Raw genomic sequence first — 12,304 nt, 5'->3', positions numbered from 1 at the left:
TAGGTGACTCTGGGGCAGAGACTTGAAGATGAAGAGTCAGTCACTCTCTGCTGGAGGAAAACTGTTCCAGAGAGAGACAGAGAGAGGGAGGGAGGGAGAGAGGAGTCCAATACCAGTGTTAAAGCACACAAGTGTTCCCCCCGGGTGGGGGGAGGGCTGGAGGAATGGCAAAGTGACTAGTGTGGCCAGAGAAAGTGAATGAGGGGTTCAAAGAGGTGCCAGAGGCGGACTGTAGGAAGCCTTAGAGAACATTGGAAGGCCTGGGACTTCCACTCCGAGTACAATGTGGAGCCCCGCAGGGCTGTAAGCAGAGGCAGGGAGGGCCTGTTTAAAGCATCACGTGGCTGCTGTGAAGATTATAACAGTAGAGAGGTTGCTTGGGTGAGGACGAAGGATCTCTGGAAGAAAAAAATAGTGTTGGAGAGGTGAAATGCCACTAGGTGGCAAAAGAGAATCAAGAACAAGTTTACACAGGCCTTGGGCTCTGTGGATTTGCCCTCAGCTAGGCCTTAGCTTCTTTGTAAAGGTGCTTGAATCTTTGCAGGCTGAACTTCTGGGTAGAGTATTATGCCCCTGCTGCTGTGGAAACACACATGCTTGGGGATAAAATCCATGTTTTAAAGCAGACTTTGGGCCAAATGCATATTAGCTCTGGCCAGTCCAACCCTTGAAGTGGAGGCTGGGGTGGGAGGAGGGGGTAGAAGACTTCAAGCTAATTTGAATTCCTAGCCCAGTCTGCTTTCCACTTCCCATTCTCCTAAAGTGAGATGTTTCCAAACCACGATTTGAACTGCCCTCTGCTCTTGTGTTTTCCTGTCATTATAATTATCCTAGCTTGCTCTTCAACTCCATTATGCTGGTCTCTCCAGAAGGCTGCTTTAGTGCTGTGTGCAGATGAAGTAAACAAGGTCCCACTGTCTCAGGTCAAAGGGAAACGGGAGTAAAGGTTTAAGTTTGCACATGAAAATCGAAATAGAAGAGTTGAACCTACTATCTGTACAATTCGGGCTGAAATCTTTGCTTTCCCTCAGTTATTTGGTCAGAAAGAGGGTTTTTGTTTGTTTACTTAAACTACCCAGCTTGCAAGATCTGCTTCACTTTGCACTTGGTGGAATAATTTTGCTATTTTACCTTCACTGTATCCATGGGAGAAAGGAAAAGATTAAGGAACAGATATAAGACCAGCACTGGTCAGGGACTTGCAGAGGGAGAAGAGACACTTAGAACAGAAGAAAAAATGGTGGGAGAGAAGATGATGGGAAGAAAGTCCTTCATGAGAGCAACCTCTATTCCAGCTTCCTTCTCCCTCTATTATCACGGTCACTGCTGTTGGCCTAACCTGCCCCTAGGCTCCTGTATATGTAAGTTGGGATGGGTGTTGTGAAAATCCTAACAGTGCCAGGTGGACCTCTGCCTGTGTCCCCCACAGGACAACAGCTGCTGTTTCCTCTGGCCTGCCCGGGGAAGGAGCCAGGAGGAGGGGAGAGAGGGCTGGGCCTGGACGGGTGCCCACCCTTCAGAGCCAGGCCTCTCTCTCTCTTCCGGAGTTCCACACAGCCTCTGGATACCAATAGAAAGCCCATGAGGGAGTTTCCCTCCACACAGGAGCAGATCCAAGTTCTGTTATCCTAATTTTGTTGATGCTTGGATAAATAAGGGTAATGGGATCATTTTCATATTTGGGGAAAGTGAAACATACAGCAAGTTGGGGTCAGATGCGGGACTCTGTTCGGGTCTTTGAATTCCCATGACCTTTCCTGGAACAGCTGTGGGTTTGAGAAGGCAGCACTGACAGAAGATTGCAATCCTTGGCTCCCAGACCTAGGCCTTTAGACAAGCCAGGGGGAAGGAGAGAGGGACCTGGTCTGGGAGTGAGACACTTCACCAGTTGGCTCAGTCTCATGAGCCCGCGCCAGCCCCCGACTCCTCATTTATGTACAGAATAAAGTATAAATTCCTTAGTCTGAAACTCAGGCCTGCCATGATCTGGAAAACCTGTCTTACTTTTTCTCTGACTTTTCTCACACTTAGTGAGAAAATTAAATAAATAAAAATTAAATAAATAATTAAATAAATAATATAATAAATAAATAAATAAATAAATAATTTCTCACACACTTAGTGTGAGAAAATCAGACTGGTTTTCTCTCTTTTCTCAAATACAATTTCTCTCTCCCTCCCTCCTTCTCTCTACCTCCTCCCTGCATCACCTTCCTCCTCCCTCCTGTCTCTCTCATTCTCATTCTCCCTCCACCCCCCACATCCACGCAGGGACTCTGGGTTCAGTTTTTAAAGTTTGAGTCAGGGTTTTGCTAAGTTGCCCAAGTTGGCCTCAAACCTGCAATCCTTCTGCCTCAGCCTCTGGAGTTTCTGGGATTGCTGGCATGTTCCACCACAGCTGGCTTTAAACATGCTTTTCATATCTTCTTTATCTCCACTTAACTCCTAACTACCTTGTGAGACCTGTCCCAAGGCCCCAGGATGATCACCCTCCTCCCCAGTAAAACTTTTTCTGACCTTCCCCAATTCAGGGAGATCTTTCTTATCTCTACATCCCTATAGCTCTTATTGTCTTCAAGAAGTATTATTTTCTGCTTTGAATCTTTGGTTATTTCTTCATATGTATTTATTGTTTTCCTCCAACTTAGATCGTTGATTCCCAAAAGACTAGAACCACCTGTTATACCTCTTTTGCTCTTCCACAGGATGTACTGGAATACCCTGCCTGAAAGTGACCCTAACTGATTCAACTTCTAGGTTAGAAGGCATCTACTTTTCCAGAATGATACCAGTCCTGGGTGGGATCACCACCAGGCCCCAGAGTTGGTGCATAGATTGGTGAACTGATAATGCAGTTCCTGAATTTCAGCCTCTGGAATTGAACAAAAAGGTTGAGATGGATGAAGCAACCTTTTGGGTTCAAGGACTTTGAGCAACTTGAGTTGGACAGGGTGAAAAGTAATGCCATTGAAATCATGGTGAGCCTAGTCAGGGTGAAATCTCAGGGATCTCCTCAATCACAGGGAAACACCCCTAGCCTGTTGTTCTACAAAGGTTTACCATTGAAGAGGGGAGAAGAGGGTGTAGATGACTACATCAGAGGGTCATCTTTACCGTAAAAATAACTCAAGGTTATATCATTTCCAGGGTGAACTGTCAGTACTTTGTGTGTGTGTGTGTGTGTGTGTGTGTGTGTGTGTGTGTGGCACTGGGGATTGAACCCAGGTGCACTTAACCACTGAGCCACATCCCCAGCCCTTTTTTATGGTTTATGCAGAGACAGAGTCTCACTGAAATGCTTAGGGCCTTACTAAGTTGCTGAGGTTGGCTTTGAATTTGAGATCTGCCAGCACAGCCTCTCAAGCCACTGGTATTATAGTTGTGTACCACAGCACCTGGCTGACCATCAGTACTTTTGCTGATAGAAGAATTAGCACTGTTACAATCAAAATGGGTTTAATAAAAGTAATTGTAAATTCCAGATGTTTACCAATTTTTAAAAATTTTTTATTTTTTTATTGCTGAGGATTGAACCAAGGGGGGCTCTACCACTGAGCTACACCCCCAGTCCTTTTTATTTTTTATTTTGAGACAGTTGTCTTGCTAAGTTGCCAAGACTGGTTTCAAACTTAAGATTCTTCTGGGTTGGGGATATAGTTCAGTTGGTGGAGTGCTTGCCTCACTTACACAAGGCCCCAGGTTCGATCCCCAGCACCACAAACAGCAACAACAACAAACTTGAGATTCTCCTCTGCCTTAGTCTTCTGAGTTGCTGGGATTATAGGAATGTACCACTGTGTCTGGCTTAATCAACTCTTTTAAATATACAAGGTACAATTAAGTCTGCTCTTGTTAGGAAATTTGATTATGCCATTAACTAGATAAGAACTTCTCAATCTCAGCATCATTTACATATTGGTCTGGACAATTCTTTGTTGTGGGAGCTTTCCTGTGCAATGTGGGGTGTTTAGCAATATCCCTGGCCTCATTCCAGTAGCAACTCCCAGTTAGGACAAACAAAAGTATCTCCAGACTACCAAATTGCCCTGGTTGGGAATCAGTGAATTAGAATGTGATCTTGAACAGTCATATATCTAAGTTCTACTATCTAGAACTTAGTTTCTTCATCTTTAGGATAATTCTTTATATGTAAAATCCAGTGTAATGGAGTAACAATCCCAAAAATCCCAGGCTTAGGGAACATAAAACCATGAGAAGGATGTCAGAATGGGTGAAGTAATAGTGTGGATTCATACTTCCAGGATAGAAGTTAATTTATTATACTGGGGATTGAACCCAGGGGCACTTGACCATTGAGCTATATTCTCAGGACTTTAATTTTGAGACAGGGTCTCACTAAACTCAGATGAGGATCTTGCTATATTTCTGAGGCTGACCTCAAACCTGTGATCCTCCTGCCTCAACCTCTTAGTTCTCATGAAATTACAGGCATGCATCATGGCATCCAGCTTAGGATAGAATTTTAAAGACCAGAACACCAGAAACCACAGTTGGGAATCGGAAGGTCCATTGTTCTGTCTCCAGCCAGGACTCCTCTGGCCCTGAGCACATGCTTTTGTAACATGTGTTTTTATGTGTGCCTTTCCCACTGAATTATAGATAAGTCCACAATATTTGTCAAAGTGCTTTCAGGCATTTGATTATTTAAAAAAAATTGTCTCAAAGTAATTATCAAAAACTTCATGGAGATGAGTTCTAAGATAGGACTTGGAAGGGGTTCTATGTGAGCAGATCAGGGGTTGGGGATGGTGGGAGTGCTTGTTTAGGGAATAAACAAGACTTTGCAAATGTGGAAAGTGACTTCGTGTGTAAACTTTGGAGAGCTGTATTCTGGTTTTCCATTTATGTATTGTTTAATGATTTAAAAGCCCTTTCATGTTTGCTGATTTTATTCTTGCAGCCTTCTGAGGTGAAAAAGGTATCCCACCTCCCAGCAGAGGAAACAAACTCTGTGGGTTGGTCATCAACCATGAAGTCCTGAACTGAACATGCTGCTCAGTTCTGCAGTTCTGCAGTCCTGCGTGCACAGGTGAGCGGAGGTGTGGGGAGGAGTAAGAGTGGTAATGGTGGGTAGGGAATGAAGGGAGAGAAGTCCAAGAGGCATAAAAAGCCCTGTCTCTTCTCAGGGAAGCTGCAGCCATGAGGGACTAGGGAAGAGGTAGCATGATTCAAGGTTGAGATCACAGCCTTTCTGGTCGGCTTCTTCAAAGCCAGGCTCAGGAACCACAGTTCATTGGCTCCCATTCAGTGTAGTCTTGAGTGGCCTGAAGGATCCAGATGAGCCACCTGTTTTGGTGGGCTTTATCCTCACTTTCTTGGATGTGCACAATAGGGGAGGTCTTCCAAGCACAGACTTCTGGCTGGAGATATAGTTCAGTGTAGAGCATTTAACTAGCCTTGGGTTCAATCCACAGTACTGCCAAAATAAATTAAGAAGAATCAGGGCATTTCCTTCATAACCAAGCAGAGACTTCTGAAATGAGACCTCAGGGCTGAGTGTTGGTATGACCTAGCTCTCAAAGACGGGGAGCAGGGGCAACATTTGGGGTTGAGAAGCACAAGCAAGGCCTGGGAGGTAGGAGGGAGCCGTTGCAGTGTGTCAGACAAAAGAGGAGACTACATTTTTACTCTGACAGTTGTATGAAAAATACATTTGAATTGAGCCTCTTTTGTGTGGTATCCAGGAGAGGAGAGAGCCTGAACAGAGGAAAAAATAGGAATGGGGGAGGGGGGCAAATATGGGGGGAGGTTAAGATTGTGAGGGCTGCATAACTGATGGATTCGCGCTCACACTATGAGTATTCACCAGGTGTCAGACACTGACCTGAAAGCTCTTGATATACATTTTAATGAATATGAATGCTGCCATGAGGTATAACATGGTATCCTCAAGACCTGGAAGTGCATGGTGATTGAGTAAGCTTGGATTGGTGGCTCACAGTCTGTAATCTGCAGAGCCAGAATTCAGTTCCTGGTCTGTTTTACTCAAAAGCCTTGATCTTAGCCATCACACAGTCCTGACCCCCCAGTAGGTGGGTTAGGGAGACAGATAAGCCTGGGATCACTCTCAGGTTTCTTGCACAGGTAACTGGGTGAAACTGAGGTAAACACAGAAGTGAGTTGTGAGAAGGATGAACTTATTTTGGACTCGAGTTTGTGCAATAGGAAGGGTAAGTCTGGGAAGCCGTGGATAAGGGGCCATAGAGAGAACAGCAACTTCTTTCTTTGGTCTCCCTTTGTCCCCCCCTAGGCTGCAGAGTGGGCCTCAGAGTACTCAGTGTTCAGCCTTCTGACTCCCTCTCCTGCTGGTGAAAGTGAAAAGATTTTCACTTTCATTTCTAAGAGAAATCTCAGAATGTTGACAACACCCTGCATAGACACAAGGCTGAGGGGCCTGTGGAAATCAAGGTCGAGGGTTGGCAGGCTCCGGGAAGCTTGCTTTTTGATGAAGGGGCAGATATTTGGTAAAAAGAGAAATAGGAAACCTGGCCCTTTCTCCAGCACAACAAACCTCCCAAAGATCAACCGAGAGTGAGAATCTGATCAGACCAGGCTCAGTGGGTCCACAACCTTTTAAGTCCAGGTTATACTGTTAGAAACAATCTGTCAAGTTTTGGGTTTTAGAGTCATCGTGCATAGATTTCCAGGAGTGCTCTGATGGGGCCTGAATCACACATTAGGGGCATTGGTTGATGACAGGGACTGTGGGGAGTCCTTGAGGTAGTCCTTGATTCTCAGCCTGGCATTTTGGTGGGAGGTGCCTGTGCACATGGCCTTGGGGGCTCCTGTGAGCGGGACTAGGGAGTGCTGGACCCTCCGTTTTCTGAGGGTCAGGAATAAGAAGCACTTTATTTCTCAGAAACATGATGGTGCTTTCCTTTTCACCTTGCTGAGAGAGCAGGGCTGATGAGCCTGAGCAAACATCAAAGCAAGCCCAGGAACTTTGAAACTTCTGGCAAGGAGGCTGGAACTAAGTGTTCTGAGGACACCAATGAAGAGACGATCAGAGAGCAATGTTTCTTTCCTCCCACCCATCCAACCCCCTCAGCACAGGGGGTCCCCAAATTCAGGGCCCACTCATTCTTTCCAGGTTGGTCTTTACCTAGAGACTTTTTATTAGCCTCATCTTACCTCTAGCTTGTTCTTGGCCTCAGGCAAGAAGCATCCCTGCCCCGCCCAGCTGTCTTCAGTTCCTGTTCTTCCTCCAGAACTGTTAGACTCATCAGCCCAGTTTGTTCCTCTTAGTGCTCTGCATTTTTTAGCAAAGGGTGTTGGGCCAGGGACCACTGGGAGCATTTCTCACAAGCTGGCTGAAGCTCATTCTACAAGTGTTGCAGCTCACAGACTGGGTGAGACTGAGACCTGGTGGTGGACCAAGGGAGGGATGGTGGAGATGGCAGATTACCTGGGTGGACTTGGGCAAATGCCTCCCCTCTCTGGGTCATGAGGACTTGGGCTGAACGGCCACCTTTAAAAGAGCAGGGAAGGCATATGGGGAAGGTTGAGTAATACTGGAGGCTCTGGGAAGGGGCATACAGACACTGTAGGCCCACCCTACTTCCAACCACCTTAACTCTGCCAGCAGGAGGAATGGCACCAGCTGTGGCCCAGCTTCTCTTCCTCCAGCTTGTTCTAGGGCCCACTCTGGTCATGGCTGTCCAGCTGGAGATTGCTGTCCAGAACTTCCGCACCTTAAACATGGACTATCCCAAGGTGAAATTCCCGGATGATTTCAAGGGCTACTGTAATGGTTTTATGTCCTACGTGCGGGGCAGAAAGGAACAATGGTATTGCCCTAAGACACATTACGTGTTGCACACCCCCTGGAAAACCATCTGGAAGTCCTGCAAGAATAGTGAGAGCTTCTGTGAGAACTACAATGAATACTGCACACTCACCACGAAGCCCTTCCCCATCACAATCTGCAGAGTGAACAAGAGACAGCCACCCACCAGCTGCCGCTACTCAAGCACTGAAACCAACCGAAAGCTCTACCTGCTCTGCTCCAGCAAGTATGAAGGCCAACCGATAGGTATCCTTGGCCTCTACAAGAGAACTTAAAATTGACAATTTCTTCCCTTCCAAACCTACCTGGTGGGTATCTCTAGCTATAGGAACCTCCCTGAGACCTTTAGACTCACTTTAGCCTCATTTCCCTACAATCCTCCTCAGTCTCTGTTCTGCACCTCTTGGAAATCATTGATATTTCCCTTTATATAACCTGCCCTTTCCTTTCTCCTCCTCATGAGTCCGGAGCTATCTCTCCCAGCACTCCCACTGCTGTCAACCTGCCTTCCTTCTCATCTAGGGCCACTGGGATTTCAAGTTATCTTCTCTCATCCATTCCTTTATTTTCAGTAGCTCCCAACATTGTCCAAACTCCAGGGTCTGCTGCTAATAAAGCATGAAGTGGATGAGGTGGGCCTGGTTCTGGCCATGTAAAGTTTTAAAACCACATTCTGAGTTAAGATAGAATCATTGGGGAAAACTGGGTGTAGGGTACGTAAGACCTCATTATACCAATTTTTGCAACTTCTTGTGGATCTGTAATCATTTCAAAATAAAAAGTTAAAAAACGCATCTGAATCAGTCCTGATTTAATTCTTTTTTTCTTGCTCTCCAAGACCTAGTGACCACCCATCTCTGGCCATCTTGCCCAGCTACCCATAGAAATCAAAAGATGTAGTTCAGTAGCAGAGTATATTTGCTCAGTATGTGCAAGGTCCTGGGTTTGATCCCTAGAACCTCCCAGCCCCTAATACACACAGAAGTCTTCCGTTCCATGGGTACCATGATGGAGTTGGGGTGGGTAAAACTCACTTCTAACCTGGGTGTTGAAAATGGATTCTCCTTTCCCCCAGCTCTGGAACAAATTTGTAATAGGAGTCAGGCTGCCTTACCTGGTTTCTATTTCTCTCCCAACAAAACCTGGATTGCATTATATGTGGAAGGTTAGAGGGATAAGAAAGGATCAAATAATTAGCTGGCACAGGGGCTTAATAGGCTGAGGCAGGAGGATCCTGAGTTCAAAGCCAGCCTCAGCAACATAGCAAGGCCCTAAGCAGCGAGACCCTGTCTCTAAAATATAAAATATAAAAAGGGCTGGGGATGAGGCTAGGCTCAGTGGTTAAGCACCTCTGAGTTCAATCCCCGGTACCAAAAAAAAAAAGGGGGGGGGGCTCCTATAATTGTCAGCTAGGTCACATTATGTCAAATAAGAAAATGCTATTCCCCTTGGGAGATAGAAGGGATGGATACTAGTGATATGTGAACACATAAATACTTATGCTTCCACATCTTGCTCATCTTTTATCTCCAAGTATATTCCTCATCCTGTTGTTAGAAATTGAGGGGAGTGCTAACTTACAGCTGATAGTCATGAAACTAGACAGGGTAAAAGGACATATGGCTATACCCTGACTCCTTGGGCTCTCTCTATTCCCCCTCTCCACCAGTGCAACAATTAGTCCCTCACCCTCATTAGACTGAGCTTATTTGCTGCTGCACACACAGATGTTTATTGCTTCTCAAGCTCCCTGGTGTTAAAGATGAAGGGTCAGGGCAGGCTAAGATGAGGCTCTTCTTTACTTCTTCTTATCATAGGTGCCAGCACCCTTGTAGCCACTCACATAGCCAGTGTTGTCAGTCACTTCTTCCCGTCCTGCAATCCCCTTGCCCTTGCCACTTTCATCAAAGCGCTCCTTGTGGGTACCGGTGTACTTGCTGGTGTCTGTCAGATGATCTACTCCACCTACTGTTGTTGCCTTCTGCAAGCCAGAGGAGGGGTTTGAGCCCTCTTCCTTCCCCTGCACTGTCACAGCCCTTCCCCAAAGATGGCTTTAGATCCTCAGAACAAGAGTGCACAGCTCTTGCTATGCCTCTGGCACAGTACTGCTTCCTCATGGCCCAGAAGCAGCTGTGGGCAGGACCTCTGGCAAGAGCCATCTACTCCTGAGGCAGGAGGAATCTCGTGTAAGAGTGCGTGTGGTCTGTGAGGAGGGGGGGGTGGGGTGGATGCTTCTGTTTCCAGTGGAGTTTTTCTGACCAGACTGCTGCCAAAGAACTTCAGCCTCTGACCCAATGGACAGAGTAGAAATAGCTTTTCATATAGAGGGTACAATTAAGTAAAATGGTGGGTGACAGGTAAGAGGTCTCTCTTTCTCTCTCTCCCTCTCTTTTTTTTTTTTTTTTGGTACTAGGGATTGAACCCAGGAGCACTTTACAACTGAACTATATCCCCCAGTCCTTTTTATTTTTTTGAGATAGGGTCTCTTTAAATTTCTGAAGGTCTTGCTAAATTCCTGAGGCTGGCCTTGAATTTGTAATCTTGCCTGAATCTCCCTAGTGACTGGGATTACAGGCATATTCCACCAAACCTGGCAAGGGATCTCAGATTAAATCTTAAATAAGAATAGGAGGAGGACTGAGGATCAAGTTCCAAACCCTCTATGTTAATGTCCCCCCAAAGCCCTAGATGCCTGGCTCAGATCCTGGAGACTTGGGAATGATTCTAAATTCTACTATTAAAATAGCTATATTGCAGCTAGGGGTGTGGCTCAGCTTCAACCCCCAATTGCCATGTACCTTGGGCAAGTTATTTCCCTTCTCTGGGTCACCTCTGGAATGATTACATGGTCTGTAAAGTCTATGCCAGTACCAACAGTGCACCACAGACTTAATGCTCTGTTTCCTATAGTTGCACTGGATTCAGGACATTAATGAATGGGAGGGGAGACTGCAGCAGTAGGGATTTAGGGAAGTAGAATAAAGGGCTAGGGATGAAGAACATCACTCACAGTAACTCCAGTGGTGGCAGGGTCCTTGCCTTCCATGAGTTTAAAAACAGCCTGCAGGGCTTCATCTGGGTTCTTCCCCTTGAACCGCTTCTGGCCCAGCTCCTTCATTGCCTCTTGAAACTCTGAAAATGTGATGGTTCGGGCATTCTTGGCCCTGGTGAGTCAGACAGAAATCCAGGGACTTTGAATATGAACTCATTACCTTTCCCTTACTCAGACTTGGCCTCTTTTGTCCCATCTATCACTAAATGTCTTGAGGGCAGAGAACAGCCTGGGCAGGTCCCCTCCCCAACCTCACAGGCTGCTTGGTAAGCCCAGTACCAATGCTGGTCCACACCAACACCTCATGGCCAACTGCCTTGCTCTGGCAATGCCCCAACCCCCACCTTTGTCTTCTTACTTCACTTTACTGAACACGATGTCCACATCAGTGGAGGTGACTTCCTTGCCATCCATGATGCCACAGTCTTTGCACAGTTTAGAGAAATTTTTGTTGTTCATTTCAGTGCCACTGCTTGATGATTCTCCGAAGACAGCAAATCGCTGGAACGTTTTCTCTGCTTCTGATGCCATGAGCAGCTGAAGGTGGGGGAGGGCAGTAGGGGGAACCTTGGGGGTAAGGGAAGAGGGGAAGGGAGGACTTAAGAAAAATGAGGATGGGGGTTAATATACACCAGACACAGGAATAATTCCCCTCTTTCCTTCTCCTCTCTTTTCATCCCCTCTCCATTCCATCTGCTACAGCAACAGCAGGAGTCTATCCTTCTCAGCACTTGGGATACTCCACACCGAACATTCCCCTTTCCCACCACTTTTGGGTACCTGAAAGTGCCTGGATGGTACACTGACCCTTCCTACCCTTTTAAGCAAGTGTGTGCAGATATGTGGGAGTCAATGGGCTAGGGAGACTGTGGCAACCAGGAGACAGGAAGGGGCGTGGAGGAAAGCTTCTGTGATCTCAGTGGTTATGTGACATCACTGCTGGTTCCAGCTGTACCCCTGTCTTAGGAGAAGGGCTTTTGGTCTCTTTACCTTGCACGCTGAATTGAGCAAATTGCCAACCTTCTGGCTTGTTCAGATTTTCATCATTTCAGCCTAGTTCTGGGTCCTGATCAAAGTGCCTGGTGCTCTGCCCCACAATAAAGGGCTGAGGAGAGCCCAGAGGAGGTGTCTTAGCTTGTTCTCACAGTTATAACCAAATATAATCTAGTCGTCATATAAATAACAGAAATTTATTTCTGGAAGCCAGAAAGTCTAAGATCAAGGCATCAGCAGATTTAGTGTCTGGTGAGGGCTGCTTTCTTGTTCATAGATGATGCCTTCTTACTGTGTCCTCACACCATGGGGTGAAGGAGAAAACAGCTCCCTTGTTTATTAGGACTCTGCCCTTATGAAACTTAATCATGATACCTGAAGGTCCCACCTCCTAATTTATCACTTTAGGATTTAGAATTTTAAAATATGAATTTTGGGGGTTCATAAACATT

The 12,304-nt window shown here is 46.2% G+C and overlaps 2 protein-coding genes across 9 annotated transcripts in view; one reads left to right on the top strand and one right to left on the bottom strand.

Moving 5' to 3' along the window:
- The window catches only part of Rnase13 (ribonuclease A family member 13 (inactive)), a 41,438-nt gene extending 32,855 nt beyond the window's left edge, over positions 1 to 8,583 (top strand). For 7 of the 8 annotated variants that reach the window (XM_071607735.1, XM_071607731.1, XM_071607736.1 and 4 more), the window contains 2 exons: positions 4,922 to 5,050; positions 7,176 to 8,583. In XM_071607735.1, coding sequence (XP_071463836.1) covers positions 7,612 to 8,082 — 471 coding nt within the window. In that variant the 5' untranslated portion in view covers positions 4,922 to 5,050; positions 7,176 to 7,611 and the 3' untranslated portion in view covers positions 8,083 to 8,583. The remainder of the gene's footprint in view (positions 1 to 4,921; positions 5,051 to 7,175) is intronic. The other variant, XM_071607733.1, reaches the window with a different exon arrangement.
- A 1,022-nt stretch (positions 8,584 to 9,605) lies between these two features.
- Positions 9,606 to 11,390, bottom strand: Tppp2 (tubulin polymerization promoting protein family member 2). The gene is made up of 3 exons (XM_027922403.2): positions 11,218 to 11,390; positions 10,818 to 10,971; positions 9,606 to 9,788 (listed from the first exon to the last, which is right to left on the bottom strand). The coding sequence occupies exons 1-3, from the start codon at positions 11,388 to 11,390 to the stop codon at positions 9,606 to 9,608; spliced, it is 510 nt and encodes a 169-aa protein (XP_027778204.2).
- Between the last annotated feature and the right edge of the window lie 914 nt (positions 11,391 to 12,304).

Source organism: Marmota flaviventris, chromosome 2 (assembly GCF_047511675.1).
Source record: "Marmota flaviventris isolate mMarFla1 chromosome 2, mMarFla1.hap1, whole genome shotgun sequence".
Taxonomy (NCBI): Eukaryota; Metazoa; Chordata; class Mammalia; order Rodentia; family Sciuridae; genus Marmota; species Marmota flaviventris.
Note: the sequence above shows the minus strand (reverse complement) of the source record. Positions and strands in the feature narration are given on the sequence as shown.